The sequence below is a fragment of the Empidonax traillii genome, unplaced genomic scaffold, assembly GCF_003031625.1.
Source record: "Empidonax traillii isolate 1590-97213 ecotype Southwest subspecies unplaced genomic scaffold, ASM303162v1 scaffold181:size1721324, whole genome shotgun sequence".
Lineage (NCBI taxonomy): Eukaryota > Metazoa > Chordata > Aves > Passeriformes > Tyrannidae > Empidonax > Empidonax traillii.
In genome coordinates, this window is record NW_020955374.1 from 140,463 (window position 1) to 153,109 (window position 12,647).

A 12,647-nucleotide genomic window follows, 5' to 3' on the forward strand; every position below is an offset into this window, starting at 1 on the left:
ATTTATACATCCCCAAATGTTTTGTAATCTCATCCTTTATCAGCATCTCTCTTAGGTTGGAACTGTCTGTAAAGAATTGATGCTGGAATTACTGGGTGATATGTCTTTGGCACATATTGCATGTCTGGGCAGACTAGATGGACATAATGGACCTTCCTACCTTTCATACCTATACACTATGAAAAATATAGCTATTTTTACCTCCTTAGTAATTTTTTTTAAGTTGCTTAGTGTGCTTTTTTGTATTACTCTCTTAATCATTTCCGACTGGTATATGCAATTCAGGAATAAGAACTGTTAAACAGAATCACATTCTCAGCTGTTTATGGCACAAAGTTCTTTTCAAACAGTAGATTCCTGGCCTAAAAAATCCCCTTGTGTACACATGTAGATTTATTCTACATCCTGTTTGGTAGGACAGAATTAGTTCCACTATGTCAAGCATATATGAAGATACTATCTAGGCCTCAAAGTCCAAAGGACTACATTAACATGGTGGAAAAGTCAAGTCTTAGAAGTACTTGCTTTTCTCTCAATCGAGTAGGCCTGTAAGATGAGTTCAGTCCTGAGGAGAGACTTGGAGGAGGAGGTAGTGTCCCAAATCATTATCCAAGTCCTTCAGCTGTGAAATGAGGAAGAGGGTAGCATTCATCCCTTTTGAAATTTTCGTATTAAATAGAGCAAATTAGTTATTTTGTTCCTGAATACCCCTTACAGGGGGAAAGTGTCCAAGTACAATTTTTCTCTACAGACCCAGGAGAGGCTTCCAGGATTATGTAAATACGAAAGGGACATGCTGGACTCTCACAGGCATAAAGGCATCTGTCCCTGAAGGTTTTCAGGACAATTGGGATATAGTGTTAAATTGTCATGTTCATCAAGTCATTAACAGGTACAAGTTCCACTGGGAAAGTTTTTATCTCAATATAAGAAAGAAATTTTTTACAGTGAGAATAAGCAATTACTGAAGCAACCTTTTCGGGGATGTGGTGGAGTCCTCATTCCTGAGGACCTAGATGAGTCCATCATCTAGGCTTACTTTCCCACAAGGTGGATGAAATGATCTGTCAAGATCCTTCCTAACCTGCACTAGTCTATGATTGTGTGAAGTCTGTGACTGCCGTGTTGCACCCCAAAAATGAAAGGCAGGTTAAATCAATAGAGAAAAAGAAATAGGAAAGTTCATATCTTCATATCCTTGTGAAGAGATGAAATCTTAATAATGAACTCCATGGGTGTCATCCTATGAGTCCCCAGCAGAAGTTCAGCAAGTAATTTTAGCATGGAGTCTATAGTTTGTAATGTAAGTTGTAATTTGTAAAGATGCACAGGTTTGATTAAAAGATATTAAAGGAAAGACAATGTATTCACTTCATGAGTCAGTATGTCTAACGGTTAAACAATCTGCCTCTTCTTTACCTTCTTGTATTATCTCCTAGTTGGTGCGTGGTGGGATCTTTCTCAGGTATATCACAGTGCGACCTGCTATCAGAAGTGTCGTCTTTATACTTTTGAATAATGATCAAGCTCTCTTCTACTCTTCTGGAAAAACAATGAAATGTGTTGAGATTCTTTACTCTCTTTCTGTACTGAAGGTTTTCTAGACTGAATCACTCTGATAGCTCTCACCTGAATGATATTCAGTATTTTCAACTTCATTTTTGTAGAAGAGATGCCAGAAATGGACTCATGATTGTAGCATGGATTTCTCAAATGCTCTGTCTACAAAGAAACAATACCTCTAACCATTTTCCTACATGATAGCCTTTGAATTATGTGTCTGAGGAGTTTCTCACCTGCCTAGCTGCTTTAATTTCCCTGAAAACAAATGTTCAGCTGGTTAACCGACATTAATATCTAAGCTGCTTTGTGTGTTTTACACTACTCAATTGTGTAGGAAGCACTGAGCTTTAGTTCAGAAGTGCAACTCCTTTTGACTACCCCAGGATAATGGGATTTCACTGCAGATCCCACTGTGGGTTTTAACATGGATATATGAATGAAGGGGAACTGAGAGGAAGTCAGCCTAAATAGCTTCCACCATCCCAAAGTGTGTACAAGTATGCTATTGGAAGATCGAACAATTATTTTTTTTCCTGAGGAAAATAATCATACTAGATCATTTCCTGAATATGCTTTCAGTAATAAAAAATAAAGGGAAAGTCAATTTCACATATCTTGTACAGCGGTGGGATTTTGATTTCATAGTGGTGGGATCTTTTTTGTTTCTTTTTCTTTTTCTTTTTCTTTTTCTTTTTCTTTTTCTTTTTCTTTTTCTTTTTCTTTTTCTTTTTCTTTTTCTTTTTCTTTTTCTTTTTCTTTTTCTTTTTCTTCCCTTTTCCTTTTCCTTTTCCTTTTCCTTTTCCTTTTCCTTTTCCTTTTCCTTTTCCTTTTCCTTTTCCTTTTCCTTTTCCTTTTCCTTTTCCTTTTCCTTTTCCTTTTCCTTTTCCTTTTCCTTTTCCTCTTCCTCTTCCTCTTCCTTTTCCTTTTCCTTTTTCCTTTTTCCTTTTTCTTTTTCTTATCTTTTTTCCTTTTTTTCCCTTTTTCTTTCTTTTTTTTTTCTTTTTTTCCTCTTTCTCTTTTTCCTTCTTTCCTTTTTCTTTCTTTTACCTTTTCTGTTTCCTCTTTTCTTTTTCTTCCCTGGTATGACAGCAGCTATAAACTGACCTTACCTTCTGACCTTACCTTCTCAAGCTTGGCTTTATCTTAAGTTGTCTTTCCTGCCTGGCTTAAGAGCAAGCCTAGTTTTGTTCCTTTCCTTGAAAAGTCATTAAGAATTTGAGGTTTTGGCTCGGTGATTATGTAAAAGTGTCCCAGCTTCAGGCCCAGAAAGATATTGCTCTCTTCCTATTTCACAGAACACTGTTCACTGCAGGTGGTCTAATGCACACTCATATCCTTTACATTTCCTCTGAAGTGTCTCAGGTCTCTGCCTATACTCCTGCTTCATCATTACAAACTGTTCTCCTCCAGGCACTAAAATCCCCCTGTTTTACCTTCTAAAGTTAATGATACTTATCTTTTCACTAGAAAAATATGCTACCCCTTTATCACTCTCTTTCTCTGCCCTTAATATTACTGCATGCCCCTACGAGCTCTCCATTTTTTCTGAAATGAAGTAAATGTCAACCCTTTTAAAAGAAAAAAAAGAAAGAAACCACCTCCCCTCTACAAATGGTAAAGGCTCTGGTATACTTAAAAATAGCATTTTGAAATGAGAAGGTATTGTATCATGGTATGAATAATTAAATACTGCAATGCACACTGGTAATAATGAGAAACAAAAATTTATAATTTACATGCAGACTAATGGTCCATGTGGTCAAGGAATATCTCAAGACTATCAATGATTACTGCTGTGATTTTTTCTTAAATATGCTGTTAACCAATGAAAATGCAACTATATGAAATTTAACATTGTGAATTTTTTCTCTCATAATGGCCAGATCTCAATGTCCAGTCCTGGTTCCAGCACTGATATAAATGTTAAGAAAATTGCTGGTGTTAGTGATGTCTGTGAATCTATGAAGCAACAACTTTTGGTCCTCGTGGAATGGGCTAAATATATTCCAGGCTTCTGTGAATTACCACTGGATGACCAGGTATAAGAGGATGCCAAAGAGAAAACTTTAATTAGTTGTCTGTTGTCTGTTACTCCTGTGATATTTAAATGTCGTAATTAAACACTCATTTTTTTTGGTCTGGTCAAATAGATCTGCATGCTAGACCCACCATCTTTTTTTTTTTTTTTTTTTTTTAAGTTTTGAAATAACACCACCACATATAAGATATTAACAAAAAGAAGCAGCAAATCAGCATATCTCTGAAGTGTTTTGTTCTTTCTGTAGTCTTTTGGAAGCAGAACTTTTTTCTGACCTTGATAAGTATTTATTTCATGTTCACCTTTCATTATAATATGGCAGCATGTTATTTAATTTGAAGTAGGACTTCTCTACTTGAAAAAAGTAAAAGCCATTAGAATCTTGAACAAATTCCAGATGTACTGGTATCAATCCCTAGCAAATAATCTTTCATATATTACAATGTACTAAAATTATATTATATTTAATGACTTTGGGTAAAAAAAGCATCAAGCCTTGAAAATTCACAAGGATTTTTATGACAGAGGTCTGATCTGTCATCACAATCCTAATATATCACTGGCTTTCAGAGTAAGTTGTGTTGGCACACCCAGAACCAGTATCCCCACGTTGAGGTGAGCAGTTCTCTCACCAGTAGCCTGGGCAGGAGGTTAATTGGTTGCTTGGGATCTCTCAACTCCAGTCCACCAAAATCTGATACATCTTGAAAAGCTCTCTGTAACTGGATTGTGTAAATCCTCCTTTTTGTCTCTTCAATCTCTCAGTTTTCCACAAAATCCTGCAAGGGGAGTTAGATTCATCCTTGGTTTTGATACTCAAACTGAGTCATTCCCTCCTATATTCTTTGTCAGGAATATGAACATATTTCAGGCCACAGGAGACCCCCCAAAATAGGAGTTTATGATGTCCACAGAGTATGATATGTGTGCACAAGCTCAACATACTGGAATAAGTTAAAACTCTGTTCATGTGAAAGAAGGAAAAATTTACGTGCATTGGTTACACAAGGGCAACAAAAACAGCAAAAAAATATTGCTGCTTTTACTGTTAAGATGGCATGAAGGGAAAGGGAAGATACCAGACGTCATTAAAAAGTTTCTGTCTTCATTTAAAAAAATAAAATATCATCTTAGAAAAACAGGCTGAAAACGCTCTTGCAGTGCTTGAAGAGAACATGTTGGGAAAAACTCCTGAACCTTAAGTAGCTTAGAAAAGTAGGGTCAAAGATACTGAGAGAGAAAGCAAATACAGCTTTTTCATTTGTGATAGCAAATTTCTAAGGAGCATTGTGCATTTAGTAATGAAATAAGACATCTGTTTTTGAACAAATTATTCCTCATCTGGGAGTCAGCCTGATTTACAAACCATAAAGGAGGCCAGAGCAGCTAAGTTAACTCACTGAGAACCAAAAAAGTCTTAACAGATGAGTATACCTAGATGCTGTTTGCTCATAAAGTATTGGCTTGGATTAGAATTACTTGCCAAGAGATGGGTTCCTTGAGGAAATACAGGCCATCACTGAAGTTTCAACAGGACATTAAAATCAAAGGAAAGTAAATAGGTGACAAAGAGTAAACAAATAAACACAAGTGCCTTCCCAGTATGAACCAGGATTCTTCTTTGTTGACCCTATTGGCTATTTTAACGTATCTGGCTTTGCTCTGGAAAAAGCTCTTTTAAGTACCACATAATTTTTGGTTCGAGTTGAGAGAAACGAAACACTGATAGTGCCAAATTCACTGCAGCAGTTCACTGCAGCCCACTGGAGTCTTCAGTGTCAACTTAAAATGACAGAGAAAACTTTGCAAGGCCATACACACTAGTAAATAAATGCAGATATTGTAGTTATTGATAAGTATTTTTCAGAGCCTAATGTTTAAAATCTGGACCAAATGCTAGAAGTGACAGAGAATGACAATTTAATTATAGAGTGCTGTTTTTATGGTGTTAAGATTTTTACATTAGAGTCTTAATTGTCTTAAACATGTACCTAACACACGGTAATATGCATCCTCTTTTCTTTTGCTCTTATTGGAACTTACTGCTTTATCATTTATTGAGTCTGCTGTTCTTTTCATGAGGTTGCCCTGTTAAGAGCACATGCTGGGGAACACCTGTTGCTTGGAGCAGCAAAACGGTCCATGGCATATAAGGACATTTTACTTTTAGGTAAATATTGGTTTTGTTTTACTTATTAATGATGATGTACATTAGCAACCATGTAATCACTTCAGTGGAACAACTGTTCTGGCACAATCAAAGCAATGCATTCTCCAAATGTTAAATGGCTATTAATGACATAATGTCACATGCCTGTTACAGCAAAAGCAGGTGGATAGGTGAGCTAATATTGGATACTAGAAACCAAAACTTAAGGGAGTTCCTGGCAGTTTTCTCATTACATTAGCATCCTTTCTGCACCTTTGTTCCTTAAAAAAACCAGAACAAAACAGCAACAAAAAAACCTCATCATAAACCCCCTTTGTTTAAGAGAGCAGCAGCCAGCCTGTTGCACGTGTACTTAAATTTCAGTTTTAATGAAAACCCATTTATCTGAAGCTTTCTCAAGAGTCCTTCAGACACAGAGAAGACTCTGCTGGCTAGAATATTGGATAACCTGTTCCCTGCAACTCACTTTCCCAAGAGCCCTCTCACTGCTGCCTTGACAGTCACCACATGGCCATCATGTAGACAGCACACCTCCTGTCCCTGACGTGTGACAGATGGGTGCATCTACGGCACGGTGAGGAGTCATGCCTGCAGAAGCATATTCTTGATCACTTGAAAGGGCTCCTACACTGGGTTATACAGAGAGAACATAGCTGTTAGGGAAAAAGACATTGTTGCATGGTGGAAGTGAGTCTTATCTTAGGTCATGCAACAGAGAGGCTCAGTTAGTGGACAGGATGTGCGCCTGTGTGAATAGGAACTCGATGATGCATTTGTTAGCACTGTTTGAAACAGTGCTCTGCCACTCTGAAGTGTACTCTGCTGAACGTTTAACACATGCAGCATTTGGGCTGTTTTATGAGAAAGTGTGTAGGTCATCTTGGGCAGGATTTTTGATGTGAGGCAAGACTATATGGAATATGGACTCAAACTAGTCTCTTCACTGGTGGTGTGGAACAAGGACTTTTTTAATACTTGTTTTCCTCGTCTTTGGGCCTGTCTTTTCACAACTCTAAATCAGCTTGAATTTATTTTTACACCTATTATAACATTAAAAGGACAAGAAGGGCTTGATCTGGAGGTATTTCACTAGCAGTCCTTTCAAGATAAAAGCTATACATCATCACGGCTAGGCTTCGTGAACGAAGATTTGAGAGGGGCTCTACCCACACTTGCTACAAGCACGCTGATGGCTAAAAAGGCCAATGCGAGATAGACAAGTCCGGTTGCAGAAGGTACAGCAGAAAGACTCCCCAGGTGATATCAACAAGAGGCGATTCTTTCTACGTTGTCTTTTCTCCTCGAGAGTGATCCTGCGTGTGTTCTCAAAAGCAGCAGCAGCGTTATAGATGGTGTGTCTCCAAGCCTCTCGATTGGAGGCCAGGGTAGACCACTGGTGGTGATCAATATGGCCAAGGCTGAGGGATTGTTTCAGGCAGTCCTTGTATCTCCTCTTCGGGCCTCCTCTCTTGCGGCAGCCAGTGGCAAGTTCCCCATAAAGCATGATCTTAGGTAGGCGACGGTCCTGCATCCTGGAGACGTGCCCTGCCCAATGCAACAGCTATACAAAAAGCTATACAAATGGCTTTCTTAATGTAGTTCTTTCTCTAGATACTGTTTTACTGACAAACTTAAATAAAAAAGAAATATTTGCAGTTTTATTTGGATTAGTGGTAATAAGGAAATTAATTAAAAAATAATAAGCAGAAAATTATATTCAGTGTCATGAGTGTCAGCATATATATCAAAAGAAGAACAATTTGAGACTTCAAGGCTTATTTCTGGTACTTGAGGGCAGGTATCTGTAAAGTTTACGAGTCGTTTTGGCATGAATCCCTTGTGATATAAGCTTTCCTTTCAAAAACTGCTTTGGTGGCTTTTGAAAGCTCTGTGACTTTGCCAGTGTTCTCCAGGAGGTGAATTAAGATGCCATGGTGGAGACTTCTCCAAAGGGAAATTTAAAATTAAAGAAACAGGGAAAATTATTTCTTTACTGAAAATTTTATGATGCTGCTAAATTTTATCAGGAGTAACAGAAGCACCTGTTAGAAAAAGAAGCATTCCCCATGTCTTCTCCTATGTATTGACAAATCCTTCATTCAGCTTGGGATGTATTATTTTAACTGGGGAAGACATTTTAAGATCAATTCACTGTTATAGTTATCTCTTATGTAAAGATAAAGGTCTGCTTGCTCTATACTTGTGCATTCAAACATTAACCTTGGTTCTGCGGACTAATCAGTAACTGTACATGTTGGCATATTTGCATGTACAGATTTTTTACTAGGTGACAGCTATAATTTGCACATATACTCTGTTTGAAAAGATCAGTTTTGTATAATGGAAATGAGAGTTATTACTTAAAAAAATTATTAACTTGAAATGTGCTTTTGAGGATGGGCTTCATCTAGTATGTTACATCAAAATGCTTATATTAATCCACATGTTGATATTCTTTCTCTCTAAGGCAACAATTACATAATCCATCGCAACAGTACTGAAGTAGAGATCTGCCGAGTGGCAAATCGCATTCTGGATGAATTAGTTCGACCCTTCCAGGAAATTCAAATAGATGACAATGAGTACGCTTGCTTGAAAGCAATCGTGTTTTTTGATCCAGGTATTTTTACAAAAAAATCTCTCAGGATTTTTTACACATGATTGTACTGAAAGTGATTTTTGTCAATGTAGAATCTGTTCACGTTATCTAGCTTAATGGAAAAGAATCAAATGAAAAAAAAAAGTAAGATTCTCCTTCCAAATCATAATCTGCTTTGATTATAAATTTTTATCATTTTTTAAGATGCAAAAGGCCTGAGTAATCCAATGAAGATTAAGAATATGCGGTTCCAAGTCCAAATCAGTTTAGAGGATTATATAAATGACCGTCAGTACGACTCCAGAGGAAGATTTGGAGAACTCCTCCTTCTACTACCTACACTCCAGAGCATCACTTGGCAAATGATTGAGCAAATACAGTTGGTTAAACTATTTGGAATTGTTAAAATTGACAGTTTGCTTCAGGAGATGTTACTAGGAGGTAAGCTAACAATTTTCTAAATTTACTGTGTTGTATTTTGTTGAATTTAGCATGCTGGGATGTTGAGGGAATTGTGATGTTATCAACCACTCTGAGTCACTGTCTGAGCTTTGGGTCGTGTAATTGTGAGCTAAAGCTTTCTTGTCTTGGCAGTTCATCTTGTTAACTCAGTCCTACGACAGATTGTGCCGTGTGCTTCTCAGTCACTGATGGGTTGTCCTACAATTCCCTTCACAGATGAAAGAATCCATACAAATATTTCATGAAATCCACTGTTATTGCAGTCAAAACAGTGAAAATAAACACAGTGCTTAATATGGTTGAAGTCTGGTATAATTGTTTAATGAATACCCGGAGGCAATTATTCAAATTGCCAATCAAAATATTTGCTCTGTGGAAATGTAATTACTGAAGTCTTAGTTGCTGGCAACAATATGCTCTTTTGAATTGATATATGCACATGTTATTTTTGCAGGTACTTCTAATGATGCCAGTCATCTGCATCACCCAGTGCATCCTCACTTAGCCCAAGATCCCTTAACTGGCCAAACTATCCTCATAAGTTCAATGTCTGCTCCTGTACATACAGAACAGATTTGTAAGTAATTGCGAGTTAGCCTTCTGTCATAAGATTTCACTGTTTCATTTAAAAATATTAATTAGAGTGGTGGCCTGTCAGTGCTCATAGAGTTATTTCATCATCATTCTTAAATTAAAATAATGGTGCATTAAAAATGTATGTATTTAAATGGTGTTAAATAAGAGACCTTGACCTGAATTTAATCTAATTTTAAGAATTCAGCACCATTTTGATATATAATTGTTTTTACATGCACAATTTTTAATAAACTAAAAATTAAAATATCCTATTTCCTTAGCATGTCAAATGTAACTGAACTCCCTTTCAGCACAGTAGTATGCATATGCAGAGTAGGCCAGACTATAAAAATATCTAATTCTTTCTGTACTCTCTTTCAGCAACTCCAGAAACTCCATTACCTTCCCCTCCTCAAGGCTCTGGGCAAGAATACAAAATGTCTGCAAATCAGGCTTCAGTCATTGCACAGCAGTCTATTTTGAAACAAAAACCATTGTGATAATGTTTCTGTCTCTGTCTTATCCTTTCTTCCTTCCTTCCTTTCTTCCTTCTTTCCTTCCTTCATTCCTTTCTATGCACTAGATAAATTGGTAGGACACTTGCACATTTAAAATCTCAGGTTGATAAACAAAATTATTTCCTCAACAGCCACTGCTGTGGGTGTTCCTTTAAACACCTCATGATTTAGAAAGTAATGCTGTTCTGACTGCCGCATTCAACTGTAACTGTGGACATTGCAGTCTGAAAAATATGTATAGAAGTTGATATTATTTTTAGATCTTATAACTGCACAGATTCATGTTTTTATTTCCTGTTTTAGTTGTTGTCTTAATATTATCGTTTTAAATGTGTATATATATGTATTTTTTTTTGGTGACAGAACTGGTTAGTGCTTGCTTAGCTGTGAATTGTAGAGAAAAAAAGTGGGTTAATCAGGCAAAAGCCGAGATTCCACTAATAGTAAAACGGTAGGCTACTAAAAAAGCACATAAAAAAAGGAAAGCATACTTAATGGATGGAAGTGCACAACTCATTTTAAAAAACATTGATTTGAAAGGACCATCTCTTTCAAGTAAAATTCCAACAGAAGTGTTGAATCCTTCCTGCACATCTGTTTGTATGAGTCAGAGGGCCTGCCATGGGCGAATATGCTTGCGGGCTTTCTAAAATCTGTATAGACAGTAATGCCTATATCAGTCAATTGGATAGTGCCAAAGCATTTACATTGCTAAATAGTTAAAATAAGGACTGGTATTCTTTTTGGTCAGGACTAACTGGTACTGTCCCCAAAAATTTATGGGCACACTTTGGGAATTAGGCCAGTCTATTGACACTTTTCACCAGGTGCTCTGGATACAGCCCCCCTCTTTAGGGGCACAGAGAGGAATATAGGCAGACCGTGCCATTTGACCTCAGGACTGGAGTATAGACTTTGTGCTGTTTGTTTAATTGTGTAAGTGTAGCCATTGGGTTTATTTGCCTAACTGGCTGGTGAATGCACGTTTCAGCAATCACTAAACTTCACCTACAGAGATGTTGTAGTTAGTGTAGCAGCTCTCTGTCTGGAGAGTTGTGGCTAACTCACTGAAGCATTAATGTGCCTAAATTCAGCTCCAGGTGTTCCTGGTTTGAGCCATGGTATTTCAAGCCAGAAGACAGCCAGCACACAAAGTATTCATTCTCCCAGTTTTTTAAGAGTTTTCAGAAGCTTGGGATGAATCAATTTTCTGTGATGAACCTCCTTCTCCTCTTCCTCCCATTACAGTTTGGGAGGATCCAACATTGACTAAGTTTTGTGTCTGGAGTCTATAACAACCCATCTGGATTTGGACCGTCTGTGGATTTGCACAAAGTGGACCTTGTGACACATGCTCACTTGGGCATATATACTCAGTTACAATTTGTGAAAGTAATCCAATATGATATATTAAGTGATATGTTGTTCATACAATACTGACATCATAAGAAAATTACCACTTTGCACATTTTATTTATTCCAGACAGCAATGATTTTGCTTTAGTACTTTAAAGTAAACTTTCTTCCCAAAAGATATGTAAGAGAGAAACAGAAAAAAAAGATAAAATATTGCAGTTTACTGTACTACTGCGAAAAGAAAACATAGTGGAGTCAGAAATTCTTCAAGATGTGAATTTGGTCATCCTGAACAACACCTTCAATAATCACAACATCCAAAGATGGTGTAGTTACGCCTCTGGCTTGTAAAAGTTGCTCAAACAATCTGCAGTGATTCTTCAAATACATTCTTGTAGGCAGGAAATGCGACACAGTAAATGCTGAGCTGACCTGAACATTCAAAAGGCTTTAATGAGAATACACTACTACCGCATAGATGCTGTGTTTCTTTGTTATTTTAAAGTAGTTGCTTTTGTAAAGTCCATGCTGTAGCTCTTAACATTTACCTTTTGCTGTATAGATGGTTTTTCTTTTTGCTGTTTACTGTTTGTTTTTTTATCAAGGCATTTCTCCTTTTACAAGTTCCTTTTAGCATGAGTTTTTATGACAGAATAAGGTACTGAAGTTTTACCATTAACTTTAGGGGTATCCAGACTGTGCTGTTTTTACAAGTTCACCACCAGTGCTTTATGGTGAAACACAGAGGTAAAGCATGTGTGAGAGATACTGAACAGCCCAAAAGTTTACTGATTGGGCTCACTTTTGTGTACTTGTCATACACAGAAAGAGTGTTGGACTCAAGGTGGATCTACTTGAATTTAATGGGTCAGATTAATGAAGTTAGTTGCATAAACATGGCAGTATTGATCTGACTAAAAACTTTTACCTGGAAATAAAAAGTAGTCCCCAGGTTGGCTACCCTTGCCTTATATAAGAGATATGCATAATAGCTTAATGGATTTATTTTTCACACTGTACTTTAGATATCAAGTGTACAATAAAATGTTTTCACACACTGCCAAAATGTACTGGAGGAAAAATATACTTTAGTGTTTTGTCTGACAAAAAGTTATTATCTATTTTGTATGATATATTACATTTTGGAATAAGAACACCACTGTAATTTATTGGGAAAAGTTGATTTATTTTATAAATGTAACGTTATTTTTTTAAACTTAATTATGAAAAATCAGAAATGATTAGCTTTGTTAAATATTAAATTATAATGAGATGTAACTTTATATGTTTGAACTCTGATACCAAGTTTTTGTGTTGAGCGTTTGGAATTGAAATGGTTGCTGAAAATATTTCAAATGGACTGTT

General features: G+C 36.7%; 1 protein-coding gene across 2 annotated transcripts in view; it reads left to right on the forward strand.

Moving 5' to 3' along the window:
• Nucleotides 1-10,402, forward strand: part of HNF4G (hepatocyte nuclear factor 4 gamma) — a 59,698-nt gene extending 49,296 nt beyond the window's left edge. For both annotated transcript variants that reach the window (XM_027886187.1, XM_027886186.1), the window contains exons 5-10: nt 3,447-3,602; nt 5,684-5,771; nt 8,239-8,391; nt 8,575-8,811; nt 9,287-9,409; nt 9,790-10,402. In XM_027886187.1, coding sequence (XP_027741988.1) covers nt 3,447-3,602; nt 5,684-5,771; nt 8,239-8,391; nt 8,575-8,811; nt 9,287-9,409; nt 9,790-9,908 — 876 coding nt within the window. In that variant the 3' untranslated portion in view covers nt 9,909-10,402. The remainder of the gene's footprint in view (nt 1-3,446; nt 3,603-5,683; nt 5,772-8,238; nt 8,392-8,574; nt 8,812-9,286; nt 9,410-9,789) is intronic.
• Nucleotides 10,403-12,647: the final 2,245 nt, after the last annotated feature.